This window comes from Nannobrachium achirus (assembly GCF_963921795.1).
Source record: "Nannobrachium achirus genome assembly, chromosome: 10".
Taxonomy (NCBI): Eukaryota; Metazoa; Chordata; class Actinopteri; order Myctophiformes; family Myctophidae; genus Nannobrachium; species Nannobrachium achirus.
In genome coordinates this window covers 60,451,353-60,478,463 of record NC_137819.1, presented here as the reverse complement: position 1 = coordinate 60,478,463, position 27,111 = coordinate 60,451,353, and the positions used below count along the sequence as shown (strand labels likewise).

Here is a 27,111-nt window from a genome sequence, read left to right as displayed (position 1 = left end):
TCAGTGTTTTGCCATAGCAAAATGTGTGTACGTAGCATCATGTTTGTCTAGTGATGTCATATGTCGTATGTCTGTAGCCTTTTTCCTCAGCGTTTTGCCATAGCAAAACGTGTGTGTAGCATACCCTGTACATCCTAGACTCAAATCCTAGTCTGAAGACGTTATGCAAGCACGGCCACTGCTCACTTCTCATTGGGTGTGATTTTTTAAAGAGAAAACAATCAAATAAAATAAAAATAAGTGAATATTCGACTTCAGGGAACAAAGTCGAATAGGGACTTTGATATTCGAATATACGAACATTTGAATATTTGGTGAATGCGGCCCAGGGGTCTTCAACAGGGGGTCCGCGACCCCTAGGGGGTCCGCGGAGGTACTGCAGGGGGTCCGCGAAATTATTGGTAAAAAAAAAAAAAAAAAAAAAAGGTTTTCAAAAAATGATTTTTTTTTGTTTGCCTTTTTACACATTTATGTTAAAAAATAAATCATGATTCTATCCATTTTGAATAGCTTGAATACATGATTACTATGCAATTGACAGATTGTTGATATTATTGACATTTGTTCTCAGTTAATAAGTGGTAGTGGTACGGCCCACCCTGCTCGCTGTAACTTGTTTAAAATAAAAAATATGTCGTAGCCCCGACCCCCCCACCCTACGAGGTGGTAGGGGGTCCCTGCTCCGTCTCCCCATCAGTTTGGGGGTCCCCGGCCTGAAAACGTTGAAGACCCCTGCGAATCTGTAGTGGGTTGACAGGCACGTGGCCAAGGCTATTAAAAACCACTTAAACCCTGTACGTTGCTGAGCAGAGTCCCTCAGGGCTCCATACTTGAAACATTTCTGTTGTCGCTCTACATTAAATATCTTTGCAGTAAAATCGGCTATTTTGGGATTGTTTTCCCAGATATAATTAGGGATGGGACGATATGAAAATGTCATAGCACGATTATTATGACCAAAGAAATCTGCAAGCTCACAACGCGTTGTAAGCTTGCAGATCGGCTATTATTTTGGCAAAGAGATTTGGTAGAAAGTCTGTATCAAGTACGTATATTATAAGTACATTTTACCAATAGAGGGTTTAAGTGGTACCGGATATGCAGCTCAGCAAATAAAACGATATATTAAATCTCCATGATACGATTATCGTGAGTGTTTTTTATCACGCTAAACGATAATATCACATATCATCCCATCCTAGTTTCTTTTCCTTTCGAGTTGTTTTTTTTTTCTTTTTCGCACTGACTTTTTTGACACTGCACTATTAGGTTGTGTTAGTAGTAGGGTATTTTTGCTTGTGTTTGACATGACAGTGAGATACTTGTTGCACTAACTAGCATTGACTGCTATGGTCACTTTTGATTTGGACACTGTAATATTTTGATAGTTGTGCTTAAGGACACTTTATGTATATATTTATATAGGCCTATATATTTATATATTATTTGTTCCCTCTCTTGATGTACCTTGCTCTTTACTGTACGCTGTTCTTGTTTTTTCTTTTATCTTTTTTCTTACTTCTCTGTGACTTTGTAAATAACCTTATACTGCTGTGCTGCCTCTGGGCAACTGATTTCCCCCCTTGGGATAATAAAGGTATCTATCTATCTATATAATATTTCAATTCAGATTATGAAGCGTAATGAAAACAGACCCACAGCATACACCAAGGCTGGAAGTTAACTGGTAACTCTGTGTGTGTGTGTGTGTGTGTGTGTGTGTGTGTGTGTGTGTGTGTGTGTGTGTGTGTATGTGTGTGTGTGTGTGTGTGTGTGTGTGTGTGTGTGTGTGTGTGTGTGTGTGTCTACTGTCTATGAGAGAGAGGTTGGCTAAAACAAAAGCCAAGGCCAACGCATAAGAGGGACATTGATTCATACATAAATATATAAATACTTGAGTACTTGAGTTTGCCATTTGACTGTGAGTTCTCTATTGTGTCTCTGACGCCTGAAAAGAAACAGCTCGGTACGAGTAAAGGCCACGCACAGCCTCAGAGAGAATAGAACATTAACACGGTTAGGCTGGCTACACATTATTACGCATTATTTTATGCTTTAAATATTTTTGAAAAATCGTGAAAATATGAATTCTGACCGGATTTTGACCCGATTCTCTAAGTGTCTTTTGAATCGTTCTAAGGTTTAAACGCAGTGCACACTGCACTGCGTTTTTTCATTGCGTTTTGGAAATCCGAAATCCTTGAAAGCATTTTTCAGGCCAAGGAGAGAGAGAGAAGAGAGAGAGAGCAAAGGACCCAGTGGTGACTGTTGCGAAAATCAGAAAAAATCAACCCTGGTCCGAAAATAAATACGAAACGGGCGGCAGTGTGCAAACGTGATTGACATAACGTGAGGTTGATTTTTTTATTCACGCGCTCCGAAATTCATATAATACCATGTCAGTTGTGCTCAAACCTTTTCATGTGAAGGACCGCCAAAATGATATGTATTTGGCCACGGACCCCCATCTCAAAATATCTAGTTCCAGGCACCACCCAGAAGCAAAATTTCAGTTACAGACGAGATTTGCACACATTTTCACCACTTTTTCAAAAACAGCAGATCTACGAGCTCGCAGCGCGGCACTCGGTGCCGCGCTGTGAGCTTGTATATCTGCTATTTTTCAATAGTTATTCAATAATCCCAGGCCTAAATGGGTTAAGTCCTTGGAAAGCAGCAGATACAGACAGCGTGCGACACCGATACGTTACGCTATCATAAACTAAGGAGTAGTACACACATGCTCACTCCATCAATATTTCTAGGAACGCTCGCATTATAATATGTTTGTTCCCTGACCTCCCTTGTCCTCCGTGTGGTTCTGTGTCTGTGCGCTCCTACACACAACTAATAGTTAATTTACATGTAAGATGGAGTGATGGCGGAGGAGGATTATTAATTAACACAGAAGAGAGATGGCGCTGGCTCCTCCGCTAGTGGCTAGAGGGCAACACATTATTCAGCACTGTGTGCTGCGAGTGCGGGTTTATGGCCGGTATATTGCAATGTCTACATCAGGGGCTCCCAAACTTTTTTGTCTCCGTCTAAAGTTTTAATCCGAGGCACCCCTACATCATAATTTTCACTCCCAGCACCTTATATTCATAGCATAATTGTCGTTGTCGGGTGGAAACCTTGTCGAATAGCGTTCGTTTTGAATTTATCATCTATAAAATGTACTAAACTAGTGAAAACAGCAGATCTACAAGCACGAGGCGTTGTGTGCTTGTAGATCGGCTGTTTTCACTAGTTTTGTGCGACAGTCTTGTATGATGAATTATGATGATTATGTTGCGAGGAAAACATTGAGACATCAATAGCCAAAAACTATGCATAGCTAAATATTTTTCCATGACTTTCCAGGACCCTTGATCAATTCCAAAACTTTTCCAGTACTGGAAAAATATTTTTTTAATTTCAAAATATTTCCAGGAATTTCATGACCGTGGGAACCCTGTCAACCTATGGGTCGGGACCCCCAGGAGGGTCCCCATATTATTTTGGTGGGGTCCCCAGATGATCAACTTAATGTGCAACACTGTTTTCTCTCTCTCAACGGTGATCAAACCAACATAAAGTTTAAGTGTATAGAGGGTATCTGCACATTTCTAAAGTGACAATTTAAGGACTTTTTAATACATCTAAAATGACATATTATACATTGGACAAATATTAGAGGCACTGCCTCTCAACTTTGAAACACATAGTCTTAAAGTGAAAATGGATACTTTATCTCATATTTAAAACACAACATAGAAGTTCTGTTTTAGACAAAATTATTAGGCGTGCGGCAGGTTCAGTGACATGCCACTCGTAGTCATTCAAATGAATAAATCCAACATAAGTCGTCAAGTCCGGTCTCCTTTTACTGTATTTCTGTTGTAATGTGATCATAAGTGTTGGGAGTTAATTTGGGATATTATTTTAGGATTAAGAAGCCAAAGAAAGCTTTTATCAACAACTGTATTGTTTAAATGTGTGTGTGTGTGTGTGTGTGTGTGTGTGTGTGTGTGTGTGTGTGTGTGTGTGTGTGTGTGTGTGTGTGTGTGTGTGTGTGTCTGTGTGTGTGTGTGGTCTAATTCGGTGGTTCTCAAAGTGGTTTCCAGGGACTTTGTGGGTTCCTTTGGCGGGGTCTATATTGACCCATGCAAGTCTGTAACAAGACAGTGTCCAAATGAACCCTGACGGGTTCATTTGGATCCGTGTTGTACACCGTCAGAGTTAAAGGGGGAGACCTTGAAATGTGAAGGTTTGAGTAAACCCTGGGTAGACTGTCTACTTACCCATCGTGGTTGTATGAAGCCAGCACCACACTGGGACTGGAGTAAGCGTTGCTGGTGACCCAGGTGCAGTGGACGGCGAACATCATGAGCAGCATCAGCATCAGCATGGTCACTATGGACTTGATGTTGGGCCCCAGACCCTCCTCCGCCTTCTCCTGCTCCGAGACGTGTTTACGCACCTTCCCCGCCTGCAGGGGGCGACACAAAGGGGGGAGTGGGGTTACTAGGGCCCAAGGTGGAGGGGCCTTAGTTATTTTATACTTTAGCCAGAGTCGTCTAATCAGAGAGTCCTGCCACTGCGGGGTCAGAAACAGCGCTGGTCATGTGGTTCATTGTCACTTTACGCCTCATAGACTTCAATGCATTCTGTAAACTTCCGGTTCACGGTTTGTCACTATACGCCAATAGATGTGTGCGTAGAAGACCTGGCCCCATGAAGTGAACGGGAGTGACGCAACTCTCCGTAGGTAGAAGGCTCTGACTTTAGCTATTGAAAAATAGCAGATATACAAGCTCACAGCGCGGCACCAAGTGCCGCGCTGCGAGCTTGTAGATCTGCCATTTTTGAAAATGTGTGCAATTCTTTAAATATATGTAATTTTTAAGCGATCATTTGTAATTTGTAAATTTTGCTTCTGAGGGGGTCCCTGGAACTAAATATTTTGAGATGGGGGTCCGTGGCCAAATACATATAATTTTGGGGGTCCTTCACATGAAAAGGTTTGAGCACCACTGATATAGAAAACATAGGGTTCTCAAAAAACCTTAGAAGGATTTAGAAGACATTTATAGAATCGGGTAAAAAATATTGGAAGACTTGCACAAATGTTCAAGATTTTCAAAAATAGCAGATCTACAAGCTCACAGCGCGGCACTCGGTGCCGCGCTGTGAGCTTGTATATCTGCTATTTTTCAATAGTGGAAGACTTGCACATAATGATCAAGTTTTTTCAAAAATAGCAGATCTACTAACAAGCTCGCAGCGCGGCACTCGGTGCCGCGCTGTGAGCTTGTATATCTGCTATTTTTCAATAGTGGAAGACTTGCACAAATGATCAAGTTTTTTCAAAAATAGCAGATCTACTAACAAGCTCGCAGCGCGGCACTCAGTGCCGCGCTGTATATCTAAAATAACGCGTAATAATGCGTTCCCAGACTAAATGGATTAAACCCCCTCCCCCTATGAAGAACATTCATGGGGGGCCGCAGTGAATCCAACAAGGGCCCGGAATTTGGTGCCACACCCCTGCCCGCCTGCAGGGGGCGACAAACTATTACTATGGATGGTCAAGGCGTATGTGCAGTTGCAACATGCTGCTGAATTATTAAAGGCCGAATGAATTATTGAGCAAATTAAAACACAGTGTTGTATGGTCTGAGTACATTAAACAGCACTCTGTATTGACTGAAGAGAAATCAGTGAGGACTGGAAATTAATATTTTATACTGGTGCGTGTGTGAGCCATTACAGTTAGGGGGTGAGCATATACAATGTATACTGTACATACACACGTGCACAAATACAATATATAGATATATTGCATTGTATGGATCGAGAGAGAGAGAGAGAGAGAGAGAGAGAACACACACGCACACACACACACACACACACACACACACACACACACACACACACACAGTACTCGAAAAAGTACTCGCATTGCTTACTTAAGTAAAAGTATCGATACTGCAGTGTTGAAATACTCCATTACAAGTAAAAGTCTGGAATACAAAATGTACTTTATTTATTTGAGTAAAAGTAAAAAGTATAGGTATAAAAATGTACTGAAAATAGCAAAAGTAAAAGTACAATCGCGACACGTTGTGAGCTTGTAGATCGGCTATTTTCAAACAGCCTAGGTATAAAATAGGGCTAAAGGGGTTTATGTATGTTTTATAATGTTATAATTTACATCTACAAAGTAACTAGTACACACACACACACACACACACACACACACACACACACACACACACACACACACACACACACACACACACACACACACACACACACACACACACACACACACACACACACACACACACACACACACACACACACACAGAGAGTCAGAGAGCGATGCATCTTAATTACTTCAAAAACACTGATCCCAAATACAGAGTTTGAGAGGCGTAAGCTTGTGAATGAAAGGTCACTGGTCTCAATGCTTTCTGGGAAATAAAGTACGGACGGGGGAAGTAAACAATCTCTCTCCTCTCGCCGCCGAGCTGCCCTTCTACTGAAGGGCTTAATCCTAGAGCACTCAAGTACAGCTGCTTGGTAACCATCAATAAAGGTCCTTATACACTGCGGGCGTTTTATTTCCCCTTCTTTCTTTTGCGATTAATTTGTTTGTGTCAAATTATGGGTGCGTTCGAGAAATGCGCACTCAACGCACTGGTGTGCCATGTCGTCGTTCGTTTATTCGGTGCACTTGGTGCGTTGTCGTTCGGAAATCCAGTGCGCGGCGCAACGGTGTGCTGAGTACAGGCCCGGATTTATATGACATGAGGCCCCTGGGCAAGGGGATATAAAGAGGCCCTTGTGCGCGCGCAAAAATTCCACCTCCGGTCCACCTGACCACACCGTGACCTCACCTCCGGACCGGCTCGTGCATAATGTGACTGTGTGCAGAGGCGTAATTTGACCAATATCTAGGGTGTTGCAAGGAATTAAGTGTGTCCACCCGCCCATAGGGCGGGTGCGATTTTTTGGGGGTTTTACCCGTTTTTGGGTGCTTTTTATTCCCCACACAACAGTCTAACAAGGAGCTGCAGATAGCTGTTACTATTTATTTAGCATGCAGCGAAACACACACACACACACACACACACGGATACAGAATTGGAGTTTGCGTGCATGTGTGCAGCCTATGTGTGTGGAAAGTACCGGATACATAGAGTGGGCGGGCTTTAGACTGCACTAACCTTTCAGAGCAGCTACATGCAGTGCGGCCAGCAGAGCAGAAGCTCTCAATAATAAAACAAAATGTACTGTAACTAAACACAAATATCTCTTTATTTGGATTGCAATACTTTAATACATTAAATTAACTAATTCAGGGTCTTTTCAAAATGGCTTCCAAATTCCACACCGCCTCCCTCTCCATAGACTTCCATGTAATTCATAGTGCACGGATCATGCACGCCCATGCCTAGATCATGCACCACGTGTGTGCACACTGTTCACAGCTTTCAAACAAAAAAATCCGAATGGAAATCCGTTCAGGCATTCATGAGCTAGCAGCCATTATGTGTTCTTGAAATGTAAACAAACATGGCTGCCATGTTTGAAAGATGGGGTTGGAATGGGGTTTTTTTTTTTTTTTTTAGGCCCCCCTCCCCTGAGGCCCCCGGGCGCGTGCCCACCCTGGCCCAATGGTAAGTCCGGCCCTGGCTGAGTACGCGCACTGACCGACCCTACTCTAAAGTTGGGGTTTGACGGTGTGGTGTTTTGATTGGTTGGTTTTCATGGCCGTGTCTCGCACTTCTCAGTTGTGAACAGTGGCGTAGGAAATGATAACAAAATGCACCGTTTACTGCTTTATTGGTCCTTTGGGCTTTATTGTTACACACGCATCAACGTGTAAACTAACAGCAGGTAGGCCAATGTTATGAATTAAATTAAGTTTTCCGACTGAAAAAGCACACAGTTGCCTCTTAACTGGTCGTTCGTAAATAAGCCACACTGAATGCACTCTCAACGTCACCGCCCACTGCACTCACTACACTGAGCACACACCCGGTGCGCATTTCCTAACGCACCCTATATATTATCGTTGTCGGGTGGAAACCGTTTGTTTTTATCATTTAAAAAAATTAACTAAACTAGTGAAAACTTGTAGATCGGCTGTTTTCACTACTTTTGTGCGACAGCCTTGTCTGATCTTGTCTGATGAAGCAGGGCTTTACTTCGCGAAAAAACGTACAAATTTGAAACTTGGGAGATACAAGTTTTCTGCCCGACAGTGACGATATACTTTTTTTGTTTATTAATCAAAACTATCTATATTTAGCACCAATAATCGGCTTATAACTGAAGTAGAAATGTGTAGAATTAATCTTAATCAAGGCAAAAATTATTGTGAAATTGATTTTAACCCACTGCCAGGGGCCAAAAGGTGCCGCTAGAGTGCCAGACATTTCTCCATAGGCCTTCGCTCTAACTTCCGTCTACACAGGCAGAAGTGGCTTGGGCTTTCACTGCAAACACTGTTATGAACGAAGACCGGAGGAAGTGAGCTAACAGTTAGCTATTGGCTTCTTTATTTTTTAGAAGCCCGATCTGAAGCTATTTAGCCGCAAGAAAACGTTGTCGCTGCCCTGGGAACACAGTTCAGAGAAAAAGGTCTCTAAAGATGTGAGTTTGTATTGGAGTCGGCGGCGCGGTGCGGCGGCGTTACCCGATTACGGGCCGATGTAAACAGAATCGCGGCCCGGGGCATGGATGGAAATTTAGACCGGGGCTTCGTTGAGGCCTCCGATTAATTAATTCATTTTTATTAAAAACCCCGGACTAGATCGGGATCGGCACCCCGGAATACGTCGCGCCGCCGACAGTATAGATTGAGTTTTTTTGGGGGGGCTCTAAACTTTATTCTAAACCATTTTCAATGGAATAAATCGTCGGACCATCTAGACTCGGTCGTTGGGAAGCGTAGGACGAGCCAGGACCACCCACATCTCTACAAGCAGCTCAGGGTAAGTAAAATAGCAAAAAAAAACATTGTATTGTATTGAAAAAATCCCAAACTTGTCCGGGATAGGCACAAGAAGGGCCTAAGTCATATCACCCAGCCCTATCCATACATAATGTTAAACGGGGATAAAGAGAAGCATTTTTTTTGGCTGCGTTTAGCAAGAAAATCTTTGCAAGAACAGTAGCTTTTTTACATTTTGTTAGTCATGCACATTGCCTACTGGAGGTGACCTTTGTTTCTGGCCACTGTGTGTTGATAAAATAATTACGCCAGTAGGAAGGCTGGATGTGTTTCTCTGGGACGTGTGTGTGTGGGGGGGGGGGGGGGGGAGAATCACAATATAAATGAGCAACAAACTGCAGCACCACTTAGCTTATGTGAAACCATCTGGATCGCCGCCATTTGGCAGATTTGGAGCGTTTGTAACACTCGGAATCAATTAGGACTTCCTGCCCAAAATCTGACATCTCGATATTAAGCGCTGCACGGAATCCGCATTACGAAGCGACGAAGGTCAAATTAAGGGTTTCATTAACCCATTTAGGCCTATAATTATTGAATGTTTTAACTATTGAAAAATAGCAGATCTACATGCAAGCTTGTAGATCTGCTATTTTTGAAAAGTCGTGAAAATGTATTTTTAAAGCGAACATTTGTAACTTAAACTTTGCTTCTGGGGGTCCCTGGAACTAAATATTTTGAGATGGGGGTCCATGGCCAAATACATATCATTTTGGGGGTCCTTGACATGAAAGAGTTTGAGCACCAAGGACATAGAAATGTAGGTTTTTCAAAAAAGCTTAGAAGGATTTACAAGACACTTATTTAATAGACGTGCACAAATTTTCACGATCTTTCAAAAATAACAGATCTACAAGCTCGCAGTGCGGCACTCGGTGCCGCGCTGTGAGCTTGTAGATCTGCTATTTTTCAGTAGTTAAAGCAAAGAAAAATGGTTAAAGAGTTCAGGCCTAAACGGCTTAAAACTCCCTTTGGCTGCTTGTTTTTACAGGGAAAACCTTCAGGCTCAAATCAATGGAACAGACCTTCATGCATATTTCTAGTCATTATGCTGCGTCACGAGCAAAACAATCACTAATGAAGTTTGAACGACGTGAGCCGGGGGCTGTCAGTCAAGTCAGTCATTCTGGTCACTCGGTCATGGACAGCGAAGAGACAGCAGTGTTTTTAACCCAGGGGTCTCCAACGTTTTCAGGCCAAGGACCCCTTAGTCAAGAGAGATGAAGCAGGGACCCCCGCAACCTTATCATAGATTCCATAGTTTCATTGCTTGACAGCACAATCATGTCATTCATGTCAATTTGTTTTTCAGATATTTAACCACTTGAACTGTCAATACTTCAAAAAACGTGACCTTTCACTCTGTACTTAGTCTGCTCTTTTTTCCCCTCTACACCAAAGCTCTTTGCCGAAAATAGCCGATCTACAAGCTACAAGCTTGTAGCCTGTTCTGAACATTTTTGAAAAACCATCAAAGAGTTTGTTATATTTTTTATTTTGTTTAAACACAAATCTTCTCTGCTGCTGGCCCTTGGCACAAAACATTTTCACATGGGGGTCCGCAGGCCAAATACATATTATTTTGGGAGTCCCTAATTGGCATGAAAAGGTCTGAGAACTAGTACAGATTTATAAGGAAGGCATTCGTAGAATTGTACAGACTAGAGCCCTTTTTTCTCAGTCCCGCGCCCACCCGCCCCGGTTTCATTTCTGACTGCAGTTCATTTCTGGTAACCTCCCATATGCAAACATGTAAGTGCCGTTTAGCCTGTGCCGCTTGGTCTCGGATAATTCTGCAATGTTACCGTCTAGTCCTGCATAATCCCGTTACATTTCCTTTGGGACTCAAAAACACTACCAACAGAAACGCAGAAGGAGAGAGATGCGGCCATTACAGCACCACGGAGAGCGACACAGCGGCGGGCTGGGCTTGACTTACTGCTTGTCAGTATGGTTATTAAGTTAATGCATTATGCACGCTCCTGTCGGGAACGTTTTGAAACTATGTTATCCTCTGCATTAGCCATAAGATAAATGTGTTCAAAACAAGCTAAAGTAAAGCACAACTACACGCGCTTCAGCAGGTGTGCTACATCCGGCTCATTGTGGGAACAACAGTTTTTTCTGACGTGATGATGTCATTGCATGATTACGTCAGATAGTGTAGGATAGCTAATGATTTGATGCAATCTGATTGGCCATTTGCCAGAAAATCTGCGAATTTTCCAGATAATCACTACCAGTGTGAAGTGAGTGGTGCCTTTTATGGCTTTATTTTCATGAAACATCCTGCAAATCTTGGCCAATGCCCGGACTACGGTGAAAGAAATGCAAATGCCCCTTTTCCATGCCATACATGAAGGCAGCATTCAAAAGATGTGCCTTGTCCAAGCTCTCCTGAACTTGAATGCAGCATCTTATGTTGAAAGAATAAGAATTGCCCTCTGTGTAGAAATCCATGCCGTTACGCCACATCTCCAGTATTGACTTGATAAGTCAGTGTGGTATCACGCACCGAAAATAGCCGACCTCCAAGCTCACTACGCGTCGCAGCGCGACGCGTAGTGAGCTTGGAGGTCTGCTATTTTCGCTATTTTTCTTTTTTTTTTTTTATAATTTTTATCCCACAATTTTGTAACCCATTTTTTCACCCAGTGCCAATTGCCTATGTAATCCTGGGCTCTGCTCTCCCTCTGCTGCGCCTGGGGAGACAACGGACTGACCTCATGCTTCCTTCTATGCATGAGGAGTCCAAGTTGCTTCTTTTCACCTGACAGTGGAGATTTCCCTGGTTTGGACGTAGCGCGTGGAAGGAACACGTTATTCCAACCAGTTCCTCTCCCCTCCATCAGGCGCCCCGGCTGGCCAGGGGGAGGCATTATTGAGACCAGGATTACGTGCATGTTTTTGTGAGGGTATCAACCCAAGGAGACACGGGGAGAACATGCACACTCCACACAGAAAGGCCCTATCGCCAACCCCACCTCGGGTGTGGGTGCTGATGACGTGGAGGGAGAGACCCTGCCTCTCTAACATTCTCTGCACGTCCCCGCCAGCAGCACACACCTTATCGTAGAGGTTCCCAGAGTTCCTCTTGTCGTCCTCGTCGCTGCTGTCCTCGGCGGGGGGGTTCTCTCTCTTGGTGTCGTCCCCCAGGTAGCGCTCAAACACGCTGGAGAAGGCCACCGCCGACAGCATGCACACCACCGGAGTCAGCGTCAACATCAAGCGCACCATCACACCGGCGAAGTACACCGCACTGATGGCATACAGCGCAACTGCAGGAGGGGGGGGGGGGGGGGGGGAGAGAGAGAGAGAGAGAGAGAGAGAGAGAGAGAGAGAGAGAGAGAGAGAGAGAGAGAGAGGAAGAGAATTGAAGCACAAAAAGAGGAAGGGTATGAAGCACACAACATGAACCTGAAGGACTATGATGGTGAGGAAACCTCTCTTCTTAACTCATCTAGTGCCATTCGCGAGATGTCTCGCGAAATGTACTCGAGTATCTGTAGTGCCATTCACGGGATATCTCGGGAAAAGTAATAGATTACTGTAACGGCGAGAAGAATGGCCGACGGTCCGGAGACGAAATCCGTCGCTGATTTCGCATCATCACGGCTCCACGAGCACAAAATAGTCCCATCCATAACATTGAGGTGGACGGGGGATCTCATCTTTAATGTCCATTATCTCAAAACTACACTTTAGAAGCTAGCGATGGAGGCAGATGCTCGCTTATGTTACACAGTTATAAAAGCTCCCGGTCGGCCATTACACAACTCCACGTGGACACGGATCGGTTCCGGCGCACGATCCGATGACGTCAGACCGGAAGTGATTGCGCGGCGGACTTCTGGCCTTCAAAATAAGACAACGCAAGTGAATGGGACCTGAAGGAGGCACTTTGGACATTATAATCCGTTAATGTCTGGGGCTCTGAATGAGTTAAGTGTAGCTACTCTGTCAGTAGGTTTCTGAGGTGTAGTTGGAGAGATTAACCACGTGTTTCTAAGCTTACTGTTAATAATACCTATGGTATATCTGTGGTCTAACAGCGACACAAGGAGGGGAGTGCAGACGTGGTTCTCAACCTTTTCAGGCCGTGACATCCAAAATAATCATATTTTAACTGGGGACCCCTCCACCCTGACGAGCACTAAGAGTTGAGGCGTTACATTTTGCATAACACGGTTCTATTGTGAAAATAGCCGATCTACATACTCACAACGCCTCGCGTTTTACAATTTTAGCCTTTAATATTGTGGAATTTGGCCAATGTTTAATTAGTCCTTTTAGAGGTATTAAAACATCCTTCAATTGTCACTTTAGAAATGTGCAGATACCCTCTATACACTTAAACTTTATGTTGGTTTGTTTACTGTTGAGTGAGAAAACAATGTTGCACATTGAGTTAGTTAATCATCTTGGGACCCCCAAAATAGTTTGGCGACCCCTCTGGGGGTCCCGACCCACAGGTTGAGAACCAATGTTCTACTGTACATGTCCTACTGCATTAATGAGTCTCAGTATGTAAGAAAGTATTATTAATTTGCCTTGTCTGTATTCGTGCATTTTGTTTCAAGCTGCAAATCATAGTTGGGTAATTGAGTGTTTTCCAATTCTGCTGTGTCAATTGTCAATTTAACGAAAACAAATGACATTCAAATTAGTATTCACTCATGTTGACAAATCAATTATGAATAAAAAGATTGTTTGCAACACACACACATGGCAATATTGTTAACGGATGAAAGCTCCTCGTTACATTATTATCCTCATTACTACAGATGTACGCTAAAGCAATAAGCCACAAGAGGCGAGTGGTTACCGGGGGAGTATACACCGGCTGAGAGGCGTTGGGAAACACGAGGCGCAGCCGAGTGTTTCTGACCCTCTCAGCCGGTGTATACTCCCCCGGTAACCACAAGCCTCGCGTGGCTTATTGCTTTTCTAAAACGGTCACAAATATTGCAACATGAAAATCATAGCATTGCATTATTTAAAGAAAATCACACCCGTGTGAACTGAGCGGTGGTCGTGGAGGCTGTGCAACAGCACTACTGGGTGGGTGCAGCGGGGTTAGTGTGCTTTACAATGCTGTAGTTTCTTCACACACTCTAATTTATTTGACCCTAAAACATTCAGTTTGTTAATAATAATAATAATACTTGACCACACATGCTGACCCACCCTTCCCCCCTGTGTGTGTGTGTGTGTGTGTGTGTGTGTGTGTGTGTGTGTGTGTGTGTGTGTGTGTGTGAGAACAACAGCGCCCCTCCCTTAACATGTGTGGTCAGAAAAGGTACTGCATGCTTGAGGCTACATACACGGACGGCCGGACGGCTACCCACACACACGGCCACGTATAGGAGACGGTGTGACCACCGCTCAAAAAAGTACACTTCTCCGCCACCAGGAAGAGACATTTCCTTGCGTTTACCAGTCACATTCAGGAATGGAACTTACGGAAGCCAGTGTGTGTTTACAAAGTCACGTCATTCTTTTTGCCAAACAAATAGGGAAACAACACTTGTGTTAGACCAGTCTCATGTTAAGAACCATATTCGATCCATACACGTTTATTTTCATCCAGATTTAGCTGCTATGTGGGTGAACAAAACGCTAGCATAGCAACCCAAGCTAAACAGCCGAGTGGTGCCTGGAGAATAGAGGGCGCTTGTTGCCTTTACAAGCCCCGCCCGGAGCCATTCAGTCACTGTCCTATGCATGTGGGCGGTGCTTAGAAGCACCCGCACGGCAGGATTTGAGAGGAAATCAAATGCTCGCTTCTTCGCGGCACAGTGGAAAGAAATAACGCACCTGGCTTTGATATAAACTGATTCAAGGTGTGGGTTACAGTCTCAGGTATACCATGGCAACCAGCCAATCAAAATCAAGGAATGGAACTAGCCGTTTTAGAATTGTCCTTTTATTCCCATCAACACACGCAAAGCTGCAGGTCCTGACGAGATCCCGGGGCAGGTCTTCAAAGCATGTGCAATGTAACTGGTGGGTGTTTTCACGGATATCTTCCCTTCGTGAGAGCAAAGTCCCATAATGCAGCGGTAACCTGTGGGGGTCCCCAAATTATTTTGGGGGGTCCCCAGATGATTAGCTTAATGTGCAACATTGTTTTCTTAAACAAACCAACATAAAGTTTAAGTGTATAGAGGGTATCTGCACATTTCTAAAGTGACAATGTAAGGACTTTTTTAATAATGTCAAATTAAACATTGGCCAAATTTGTCAAATGTTAGAGGCAGAAATTGTGAAAATAGCCGATCTACATGCTCACAACGCCTCGGTCGGCTATTTTCACAATAGAACCGTATTATACAAAATGTAATGCCTCAACTCATAGTGCTCAATCGTCAGAGTGGGGGGGTCCCCGGTTAAAACATGATTATTTTAGGGGTCGCAGCCTGAAAGGATTGAGAACCACTGCTGTAATGCTTTAAATCAGCAATCATTGTACCATTCCCCAAAAAGGGCAAAATAACCGGTTTAAATGACTGGAGGCCTGTTGCACTCACACCCATAGTGAGAAATGCTTTGAGAAACATGTCAGGGAGATGATCGATAACAAATTGCCTCTCACACTCGACCCCCTGCAATTTGCCTATGGTCAGAACAGAGCCACATCACTCCACTCCACCCAGGGGCGTCACAAGGGGGGGAAAGTGGGACTGAGTTACTAGGGCCCAAGGTGGAGGGGCCTGGAATTATTTTATACTTTAGCTATTGAAAAATAGCAGCTATACAAGCTCACAGCGCGGCACTCGAAGCAAGCTTGTAGATCTGCTATTTTTGAAAAGTCGTGAAAATGTGTGCAAATCTTTGAATGTATGTATTCTTTAGGCGAACATTTGTAATGCAAATTTTGCTTCTGGGGGGTCCCTCGAAATAAATATCTTGACATGGGGGTCCGTCATATAATTTTGGGGGTCCTTCACATGAACAGGTTTGAGCACCTCTGACATAGAAACACAGGTTTTTTCAAAAAACCTTAGAAGGATTTGAAATATTTTTTTCAAAAATAGCAGATCTACAAGCTCCCAGCGCGGCACCTGTATATCTGCTATTTTTCAATATAAAGTACCCAGGGCCCAGGGTTTGGTGCGACACCCCTGACTGAGAGAAACAAGTCATAAGTGAGAATACTATGCATTGACAACAGCTCAGCGTTCAATACCATATTATTCCCCTAAAACTAGACACCAAACTAAAGAGTCTGGGTCTAAACTCAAGCCTGTGCAGCTGGATCCTCGACTTCCTGACAGAAAGACGTTATGTGTTGCGAATGCGACCACCACGGTGAACCTAAGTGCAACGGTGGGGGCCGATGGGCAAGGAGGGTCGCGAGCTTATGAGAAACAGTTGTGTGCATTAGCGCAAGATGACGATAAAGGAAATCATTAAATGGAAAACATTCAATTAACTTCTGAAAAGCCTACTTGGCCTTAAAACCTAGCAAAAACAGTTGCGTGCATTAGCACAAGATTGGATGAGGATAAAGGAAATCATTAAATGGAAAACATTAAATTAACTTCTGAAAAGGCTTCTAAAACTAGTAGAACCGCGATCTTGCCACACATGAATAATTGTGGTTGTAAACAATAACACAGACAATATAAATCCTTAGTCTAGTAGTGGGAAGAAGAGGTTATCATCATGGCCCCAACTTTTAAATATCTTGCAAATGGCGACAAGTCTCTTACGAAATCGACAATAGTGCCTCTCATTAAATAAATGACCGTTGCGCTTAGGTTCACCGGGAAAACTGCAGTCGTGGTGCGGATGGGAACAATGACTACTGCCCCTCAGACCCTCAGTACGGGAGCCCCTCGGGGATTCATCTTGAGCCCCCTTCTCTACTCCCTAAACACCCACGACTGCGTGGCTTTGTTCAGCTCCAACCAAGTGATCCAGTTTGCAGACGATGATGAAACAGCCAACAGGAGAGAAGTGGAGAGCCTGGAATTATGGTGCCAGGAGAACAACCTGGCTCTCAACGTTGACAAGACATAAGAGCTAATCTGCGACTACAGGAGGAGGCCTCCCAGAGACCACTCACCCATCCAGATTAGGACTGTCAAAATTGGCCAAAAATTACAATCGAATATTCCCTTTAAAATCCCCTGGGGATTAGACGCAATCGATGCATTCAGAACATTCCAATCATTTCTTTTTTTTTTTAAATATGAAATATTGTGTGCAGTAAGTCAAACACAGAAGTCTATTTCTTTCTCTCTAACCCTTGAAATGCAATCTTTTGCTAGATCAAATTAATGATTCATACTTATTTCATTCTATAGCCTAATTTTAATTCCGTATGTATGGTTTTGATTGATACAAGTTCGGGCTTGTCTGGAGAACAGGGACGCATGGCACCAACGATGCGCTCATTATGCTGTGATGGAAGTTGGAACAACCATGACATGAAACGGAGCAATTATAATCAAACCAGTGGATTCGTTTTTTGGTTTGAATCAAATTAAGGTAGTCTACAAGAGTAGTGTGACATGGAGGGAGTTTTACCGTGGCCATGGGTGAGACCGTGAGACACGGTAACAACAATCCATGCTTTTTACATTGTGTTTTTGGTGACTGGGTCCCCAGCTACTACCAAATGAATCGCCCGTTTCAGCTTGAATCGTTATCATTCGGAATCAACTTTTGCAGCGGCGAGTGGAGACTTCTGCCTCACGAGACCAGTCGCCCAGAGTCTCGCGAGAACTGCAGCAGATTTTTTTGTATAGATTTTTTAATTTTTATCGAAGCTTAATTTTTTACAGTCAAATATTCTTTTATTTTTAACATTCGAAGGAATATTCGGTCATAGAATATTCCTTGAAAGTCCTAATCCAGATCGGGGGTGCTGCAGTGGAGAGGGTCAAAGAGTTCAAATTCCTGGGGGATCACTGAAGATCTCACCTGGGCAGTGCAAACTGAGTGAGTGGTCAAGGAAGCACAACAACGCCTCTACTTTCTCAGGAAACCGAAGAAAGCTGGCATGGGTCCAAAAGTCCTAAGAGCTTTCTACAGAGGCACCACAGAGAGCATCCTGACTGGCTGCTTCACTGCCTGGTATGGCAGCTGCACCGACCTCAACCGCAATGCATTGCAGAGGGTTGTGCGGACAGCCGAACGCATCAGCGGATGTGATCTCTCCCCCATCCAAGCCCTGTACGACAATAGCTGTGTCAGCAAAGCCCGTGGAATCAACAAAGATGGAAACCATCCCGACCACAGTCTGTTTAATATGTTGCCGCATGGAAAATGACTACGCTGTCTAAAGCTACTAGCAACAACGGATACTCTACCATTGTAGAGTCGCTTTCTTGCACTATTATGCTTGAACTGCTCCTACTGTACATAGAATATACTGTGAAGTTGAATATACTAATCTGTTGCACATAGAATATACTGTGAAGTTGAATATACTAACCTGTTGCACATATAATATACTGTGAAGTTGAATATACTAACCTGTTGCACATAGAATATACTGTGAAGTTGTTTACGCAAAGTTAGGTAGTAGCGACTGGAAAAAGAATGTTGGTGTATACAACATACTGTACAAATCCTTTATGCAGATGTACATTTGATGCTGCTCTTTTTCTTTGCACTCTTTCTTTACCTTAAATCTTTCTACGTTATTGTTATTCTGCTGTTATTATCTATGCTGCTGCATTGTCTGAAGGAAGCCTAACCAAAATAAGTGTTAAGGCCCATTCCCACTGGGCCAGATAACAGATATCTGGAGATATTTCTCCAGATATTTTTCCATTCAAAGTGGATGGTAGATACAGATAAAAAAAATATCTACCACAGATATTTGCCACAGATACTTTTATCTGTGGCAAAACATTTTTTTATCTGTATCTACCATCCACTTTGCATGGAGAAATATCTGGAGAAATATCTCCAGATATCTCTTATCTGGCCCAGTGGGAATGGGCCTTTACTCTTATGTACCTGTACACAAGATGTAACAATAAAGTACAACCTTGAACATTATATTGGTTACATACTGGCACTTCAAAACAAGAATGACATAATAATAATGAGAACACAATGATATAAAAAAATAACTTTCACACTGCATGAGTCCAAGATTCCCCAGCATATCGTCACGGTCGGGCAGAAACCTTGTATCTCCAAGTTTCAAATTTGTACATTCTTTCGCAAAGTAAAGCCCTACAAGGCTGTTGCACAAAAGTAGTGAGCACACACCGCCTCGCAGTGCGAGGCGTTGTGTGCTTGTAGATCGGCTGTTTTCACTAGTTTAAATCATTTTTAAAGTGATAAAATACAAAACAAACGGTTTTGGACGTACAAGGTTTCCATCCGACAAGGACGATATAAGAGTACAAATAAAAGGGCAACATCAATGAAAAACAACAGTGATTTGAATACCAAAGACTCGCTCGTCGTTGATGTTCTTGATGCAGAACCAGAGGCCTGCTGGGAAGGTGCACACCAGGATGTGGAGATCAAAGAAGAAGGAGACCCACGTGGTCGGTTGGTGCTCCGACACCGACGCTATGATGGGGATGTGGATCTTAGCATAGCTGGAGGAGGAGAGAGGAGAGGGAGAGATGGAGAGACAGAGGAGAGAGAGGGAGAGAGGGATGGAGAGGAGAGGAAAGAGTAGAGAATGGGAGGGGGGACAGTTTGTTGGAAGAGAGAAAATAAATCAATGGAGGGAGAGACAATAGTAAAATAGAGCACAGGTACTTTACTATAGAGCACAGGGTTCACAGGGTTGATTGCGACCGAAGGTCGCAGTATACCATGAGAAATGTCGTAGCTTGTCTCCGTCTGTCTGTCTGTTCAGTCAGTCAGTCCGTACATATTTTTACAGTCTATTGGTTCCCTTGTCACTGCGACATCACTCTGACATCATGCTCTGATGTCACTGTGACCTCACGCTCTGGCTTGATGTCCCTTCTATGCCCATATATTTTATGCCCATATATAGTCGACAATGTGATGTCAGAAGAACATGCCCATATATGGGCATTCCCAGATCACACTTGCAAATTGATTACATCCTTGTCCGTTTCATGCCCAGTATGGAGAACCCTGTCCCTGTGTCATCAATATTAAGGGCGTAACTGGGAATGCCCATATATGGGCATGTTCTGACATGCCCATATATGGGCATTCCCAGATTACACTTGCAAATGAAACATGTCCTTGTCGTTCTATGCCCATATATGGAGATCCCTGTCCCGATGTCATCAATATTAAGGGCATATCAGGGAATGCCCATATTTGGTAATGCCCAAATATGGGCATGTTCTGCCAATCTCAAGTTGAGATTGGGTAACTGGTCCGATATACATCACTGGCCAGATAGCCAAGAATTGGCGCGACCTCGCATGTCGCCCTGAGGCGTCTTATTAGTTTAAATTAGAATGAGAGTATGCTTTGTTAGGACAAACTATTAATTGCACATTCCTACTTGAGTAGAATTTAAATCTAAATATGGAGACAAATTACTTTACACCCCCCCCCCCTCCCCTGAAATATTAATAAACCTAGAACCAGAGTTGAGTCGTGTACTATGTTTTCTTATTTTTGCATGCTTGTGTTTATTTCCTGTGGTGAGTCATGTTTTAAATATTTATTTTTAAAGTGTGCAGTGATTACTGCTGTGAAAGGGAAAACACAGCAAGAGATACAGCCTATCAGAAGAAAAAAATAAAGAAAAAAGAAAAAACATGCCCAAGCTGCTTCAGTCAGCAAACAGGAGATTGGATTGATAATATCTTCACACTATTAAAAAACAGGGGTTCAATGGGTGGATCTTCATGTGAAACCACAGAAAGACCCCAAAAGGTTTCTAATGAGAAAATAAGAATCTCTTGAGGAGCTCCTGTAGAGGCCCTTGTACTGTAAAGATGTGCCATTTCCAGTGTTGATTTTGTCGACTAAAACAATGACGAATTTTTTTTGTCGACTGCGTTTTTTTCACTGACGAAAACTAAATAAAAACTAAATAAAAACTAGCTGTGATGACTAAAACTAAGACTTAATATATTGACAATTTCGTCAACAAAATAAAAACTAGACTAAAATGTTGGGGAGGGACTAGTGCTGAATAGAGTCATTTTACAGTATGTTTGGTTGCTCTCAGGTGTTGCATGCTGAAAATAGCAGATCTACAAGCTCACAACGCGTCGCGCTGCGACGCGTTGTGAACTTGTAGATCGGCTATTTTCAGCACACAACCAAGTGTAAAACCAGTCACCATGCCATCAAGGCCTGCAAAAATACATTTTAGTTGACTAAATCAACTGTAGATTTAGTCGCCATAAAACCTTATGATATTTAGTCGACTAAAATTAGACTAAAACTAAAACTTTTCAGGTGACTAAATTATGACTAAAACTAAATGAGATTTTATTCAAAAGACTATGACTAAAACTAAATCAAAATTTGCTGTCAAAAACAACACTGTTGGCAAGACAGTAGATTTCCAGTGGATTGGCAGAACACTGAGCTTGTACAGTAGATCAGATATTTTTGCTATTTGTATGACCTTCTCTGACTTTGAGGTTTACATCTACCAATGAAGGTGGATTCTGCTTTTCAATGGGAATGGAGTGGTTTCTTGACATTTGTGGGTTTCTGCAAAAATATGCTCCATTCTCCATAAAAAAATGTAAAAGGCAAAACAGGGAAAGAAACCTGTGGAAAAAATGCATTTGGAGGACATTTTCAGGAAAAGAGCAGTAAAGACTGAAGACTAGAAAGTGCACATCTGTATGTTAGTGGTATGTGAAAGCCCTGCTTGGGTTTGTGAATACTTAACGCGATTCTTCTTTTTCCTCACATTTTTAGGTTTTAGCGTGTTCTATTGACTGCACTCTATTGCAGTGGTTCTCAACCTGTGGGTCTGGTTAAAATTATTTTGGGAGGTCCACAGATAATTAACTTAATGTGCAACATTGTTTTCTCACTCAACAGTAAACGAATCAGCATATACAGTAGTTGTATAGAGGGTATCTGCACATTTCTAAAGTGACATTTTAAGGACTTTTAAATACCTCTAAAATGGCAAATTAAACATTGGCCAAATTGTCAAATATTAGAGGCAGAAATTGTGAAAATAGCCGATCTACATGCTCCACAGTTGCGAGGCGTTGTGAGCATGTAGATTTGCTATTTTCACAAATAGAACCATCCATCCATCCATCTTCAACCGCTTATCCGGAATCGGGTCGCGGGGGTAACAGTTCCAACTTATACAAAATGTAATGCCTCAACTCTTAGTGCTCGTCAGGGTGGGGGGTCCCCATTTAAAATATGATATTAGGGGTTGCGGTTGAGAACCACTGCTCTATAGCTATTTCTCTTGGCGTGTTTGTTCTCCACTGGGGCCGCGCAGAGAGGCTCTCCAAAGGCCTCTTGGAAAAAAACACACACATGCATTGCACACACTCAATTGAACAAATGTTCTATCGACGGCGAGGGGTCGTGAAGGTCAGGGAGGCTTACCCAGTGTCCCAGAGCGAGTAGAAACGCCCACTCCACGGAGCGATGTAACCTAAAAGAAGAAAATACAATCAATAGAGACACAGGGCGAGACGGAGAGATAGAGCCTCAGTTTAAATGCATAAATTATTGTTGCAAAATGAAAAACCAAAGGGAAAAGCGCCCGAACAAATAATGTAGAATTGTCTCCCCCGTCTTGACCCAGGACTAGAAATGATGCACAAAGAAATGACTTGCCTGAGGAAAGGAGAAAAGGGATCATTTGGATAATTCCCATGGCTCCCTTAAGACTATTCATCATCTTTGAAAATACAAATATATATTCTAGGGTAATTTTCACCTCAAACTACCTTCTTGTGTGGCCCGAAAACTAATGTCTAGTTCCTGTTAACCACTTAAACGCCACACGTAGTTGAGTGGAATCCCTCAGGGTGCTATACTAGTTCTCTCTTCACTCTACATTAAATCTCAGAAAATAGACTATAGACAAGTTCACAGCCCGTCACAACGTGATGCGTTGTGAGCTTGTCGGATGCTGGGGTTTAAAGGAGAGTTTCGAGCCTACAAGGCCTTCCTATCTTTATTTCCTGCCCAAACATTGGTCGAGGTGTTCGTTTTTCAAAAGATGCAATATAATCCATTTTTTGGCTCGACTTGTCATACCCGTCCAGGGCTTCAGACAGGAGCAATTGGATAATCCGCTTATTTTTGAGCGGTGGTAAACCGCTCCTATACGTGGCTGTGCTTGTGTCTGTAGCCTTTTTCCTCAGCGTTTTGCCATAGCAAAATGTGTGTGTGTAGCATACCCTGTACATCCTAGACTCAAATCCTAGTCTGATGATGTTATGCAAGCACGGCCACCGCTCACTTCACATTGGGTGTGATTTTTCTCGCTTTAAAGTCCTTTTTTTGCAACACGTCTTCCTCAAATACTGTTAGTATGCATAACTTTGAACTCCCGCACAAATCGTGTCTCCCGCTGAGTCTCGCAGTACTTCCGGGTGCCCGTTCACTTGCATTCAACAACGGAAGTTCAAAGTTCAGCATTTTAGAAACAAATATGGCGGTGCTCTGGTCATGCTATTGCTCGGATGGGATACTAACAGTATTTGAGGCAGACTTTCGATCGAGAAAAATAAACAGATTAACAATGTATCCAATTGCTCCTGTCTGAAGCCCTGGTGGGGTAGGACAAGTGGAGCCAAACATGGATTATATTGCATCTTTTTAAAAACTAACACCTCGACCAATGTGTGGGGGAGGAATTAAGTACTTTTAAAGGTAAGAAAGCCTTTTGCGCCGAAACTCTCCTTTAAGTGGTCAAACATGAGAATGTGGGTGTAGGTCTGTTAAGGTGCTCACAGGTGATCTTTGCCGCGCTCAGTAGGATCTTTATCTTGCACTGTTGAGAAAAGCTCAAAGTCCAATCATGTCGTTGTCAGCAAATTGTGAATTCGAGAAAAAAAAAGAAAATCTGTTTCCCCTCCATCGCTCTCTTACACTGCTGACTATTATCATATTAAGCTATAGATTCACCAGAGACGTGTTGAAGATGCTGCAACAAATTGGGTCCAAGTAATGACTTGTGTGACTCAGCGGAGCGTTTTGAAGAACATCTGAGCCGTGTCCCGCTCCAGGCAGAGAGCCGCCTCCTCCCCTCTCTCCATTTAGGAAGGTGCTGGCTCAGCCAATGCAAAGACGTTTCACTGCGTAAGCAGCTTCACAGAGAACCAAGCGGTCTACAGTCCCAGCCCAGAGATGTAAGCCTCTCTCCCAGACAGGGGCGACGCACACAAATTCTGGGCCCTGGGTACAAGGATTCACTGCGGGCCCCCCCGCACAATTATTTTGTGCTTTAACTATTGAATACTAGCTTGTAGATCTGCTTTTTTTGAAAAATCTTGAAAACTTGTGCAAGTCTTCGAATATTTCAAATCCTTCTAAGGTTTTTTTGAAAAACCTATGTTTCTATGTCAGTGGTGCTCATACTTTTTCATGTGAAGGACCCCCAAAATGATATGCATTTGGCCACGGACCCCCATCTCAAAATATTTAGTTCCAGGGACCCCCAGAACCAAAATTTTGGTTACAAATGTTCACTTAAAAAAATACATATATTCAAAGATTTGCACACATTTTCACGACTTTTCCCAAATAGCAGATCTACAAGCTCGCAGTGCGGCAATCGGTGCCGCGCTGTGAGCTTGTATATCTGCTATTTTTCAATAGCTAAAGTATAAAATAATCAAGGCCCCTCCACCTTGGGCCCTAGTAACTCAGTCCCACCGTCCCACCCCCCCTTGTGACGCCCCTGCTCCCAGATATGAACCCCATTCCAAGGCAAAGAAAGCCTGGAACATGTCTTTGATTCCTGAGTCAAACAGGAGGGAGTTGATAACGACCCTAGTCTGTCGAGGCAATGATCGAAAACCAAATGTCACGGGAAGTGCAAATACGATATTTGATGAGTTCTAAGTTTGGGCAAAGTGCTACACGGAATATTTCCTCTGATAGCTCCATATTACAATATCAACTTTCTCTCTAATGTAAACACTGACTGGAGTGTGAGAGGAAATGGAAATCCCTTATCACCACCAGAATTCGTATTAAACTAGTTTGGGCTTATCCCAACCTAAATCAATATGCACCGTGACATGAGGCTGTGGCTTTGTTAGTCTAAAACCCCCTCAGATGTTCAGAAATCACTGTGAACTAGAAGCAGTGCTCTTCCGAGCACAGGTCTCCACCAGGCTGTGCGTCCTGGTGGTGCAACTGTATAATAGGCCAATGTAAAAAGGGTGGCATATGTTCTTCACCTTAGATCTTTCATGGCAATCGGACGCTGCATGCATGATTTGAAGCATTGTGTTCCAAAAATGTGTTTTGCTAGTCTACCTGCTGGTGGCGCTATAACAGGCCAATGTGAAAAAGGTAGCATTTGTTCCTTGACCTAGTGGGAATATGTGTGGCAAATTTCACAGTAATCGCTAGCTGCGTTGATGATTTGAGGCATTTTGTTAAAAAACGGCGCAATCCTGCAAACTTTGGAAGCTAATATTAGCCAATCAGGATGGAATATGAAATATCAGACGGATCGGACTTGAGCACATGACTATAGAGATACTGTGTACTGATTTGCGTGATTTTTGGATAAAATCTCAAGGAGTAATATCCAAAAATGTGTTTTACATAAGTCGGCCCAAAGGTGGCGCTATAAAAGGCTGATGTGAAAAATGCAGGACAAAAGTTTATCCTTAGCCTCTAGGGAGTGCGCTTACAAAGTTTGAAACTGATCGGTGGAGTTATAGGTAAAACCACAAATCGGCCTGTTATAGCGCCACCATGAGGCTGATTTAAAAAAAAAATTAAGTGGCATTTCTTCCTCGGCCTAGTGGGAACATGTGTGCGCGATTTCATGATAATTGCACTTTGCGTTTGGGATTTGAGGCATTTTGTTCAAAACGGCTCAATCCTACAAACTTTGGAAGCCAATCTTAGCCAATCAGGATGGAATATGCAAAATCGGACAGATCTGTGTCGATCACATGACTGTCGAGATACTGCCTACCGATTTGTAGGATTTTTGGACAAAATCTGTAAGAGTAGTGCACAGAAATGTGTTTTGCGAACATCGGCCACTAGGTGGCGCTAGAAAAGGCCCATTTGAAAAATTTAGGGCAGAGGTTCTAGATTGGCATCCAGGGAATGTGTGTGCTCACTTTGGCAGCGACCGAGCCAACAGCGACTGAGATTAGCTGCACACAAACTGCGAGGACACACGGACGCACGGACGGGCGGACGCACGGACGGACGGACGGACGAAGGGGAAAACATACTCTCCCCCATGCCTTCGGCTGGTGGAGACAACAACAGCCTTAGCATATGGCTTATTGATTTACATATACATTGTACAATGTAGGACTTCAGCAACATGTATCAGAGGGGCTGCCAAGCAACACACAGACACATACGGTAGACCAGGGGTCTTCAACAGGGGGTCCGGGACTGATTGTTTATGATGACTTACTTGTGTTGCACACAGTACTTGTTGAGTGTTCACACCAGTGATGTTTATGATTACTTACTTGTGTTGCACACAGTACTTGTTGAGTGTTCACACCAGTGATGTTTATGATTACTTACTTGTGTTGCACACAGTACTTGTTGAGTGTTCACACCAGTGATGTTTATGATTACTTACTTGTGTTGCACACAGTACTTGTTGAGTGTTCACACCAGTGATGTTTATGATTACTTACTTGTGTTGCACACAGTACTTGTTGAGTGTTCACACCAGTGATGTTTATGATTACTTACTTGTGTTGCACACAGTACTTGTTGAGTGTTCACACCAGTGATGTTTATGATTACTTACTTGTGTTGCACACAGTACTTGTTGAGTGTTCACACCAGTGATGTTTATGATTACTTACTTGTGTTGCACACAGTACTTGTTGAGTGTTCACACCAGTGATGTTTATGATTACTTACTTGTGTTGCACACAGTACTTGTTGAGTGTTCACACCAGTGATGTTTATGATTACTTACTTGTGTTGCACACAGTACTTGTTGAGTGTTCACACCAGTGATGTTTATGATT

General features: G+C 43.1%; 1 protein-coding gene across 1 annotated transcript in view; it reads right to left on the bottom strand.

The window, feature by feature from the left end:
* LOC308292482 (dolichyl-diphosphooligosaccharide--protein glycosyltransferase subunit STT3B-like) overlaps positions 1 to 27,111 on the bottom strand; it is a 257,198-nt gene that overhangs the window by 22,094 nt on the left and 207,993 nt on the right. Inside the window, 4 exon segments of the mRNA XM_080734821.1 lie at positions 4,284 to 4,471; positions 12,074 to 12,285; positions 19,424 to 19,578; positions 22,514 to 22,562. Of these exon segments, the coding sequence (XP_080590947.1) occupies positions 4,284 to 4,471; positions 12,074 to 12,285; positions 19,424 to 19,578; positions 22,514 to 22,562 (604 nt within the window).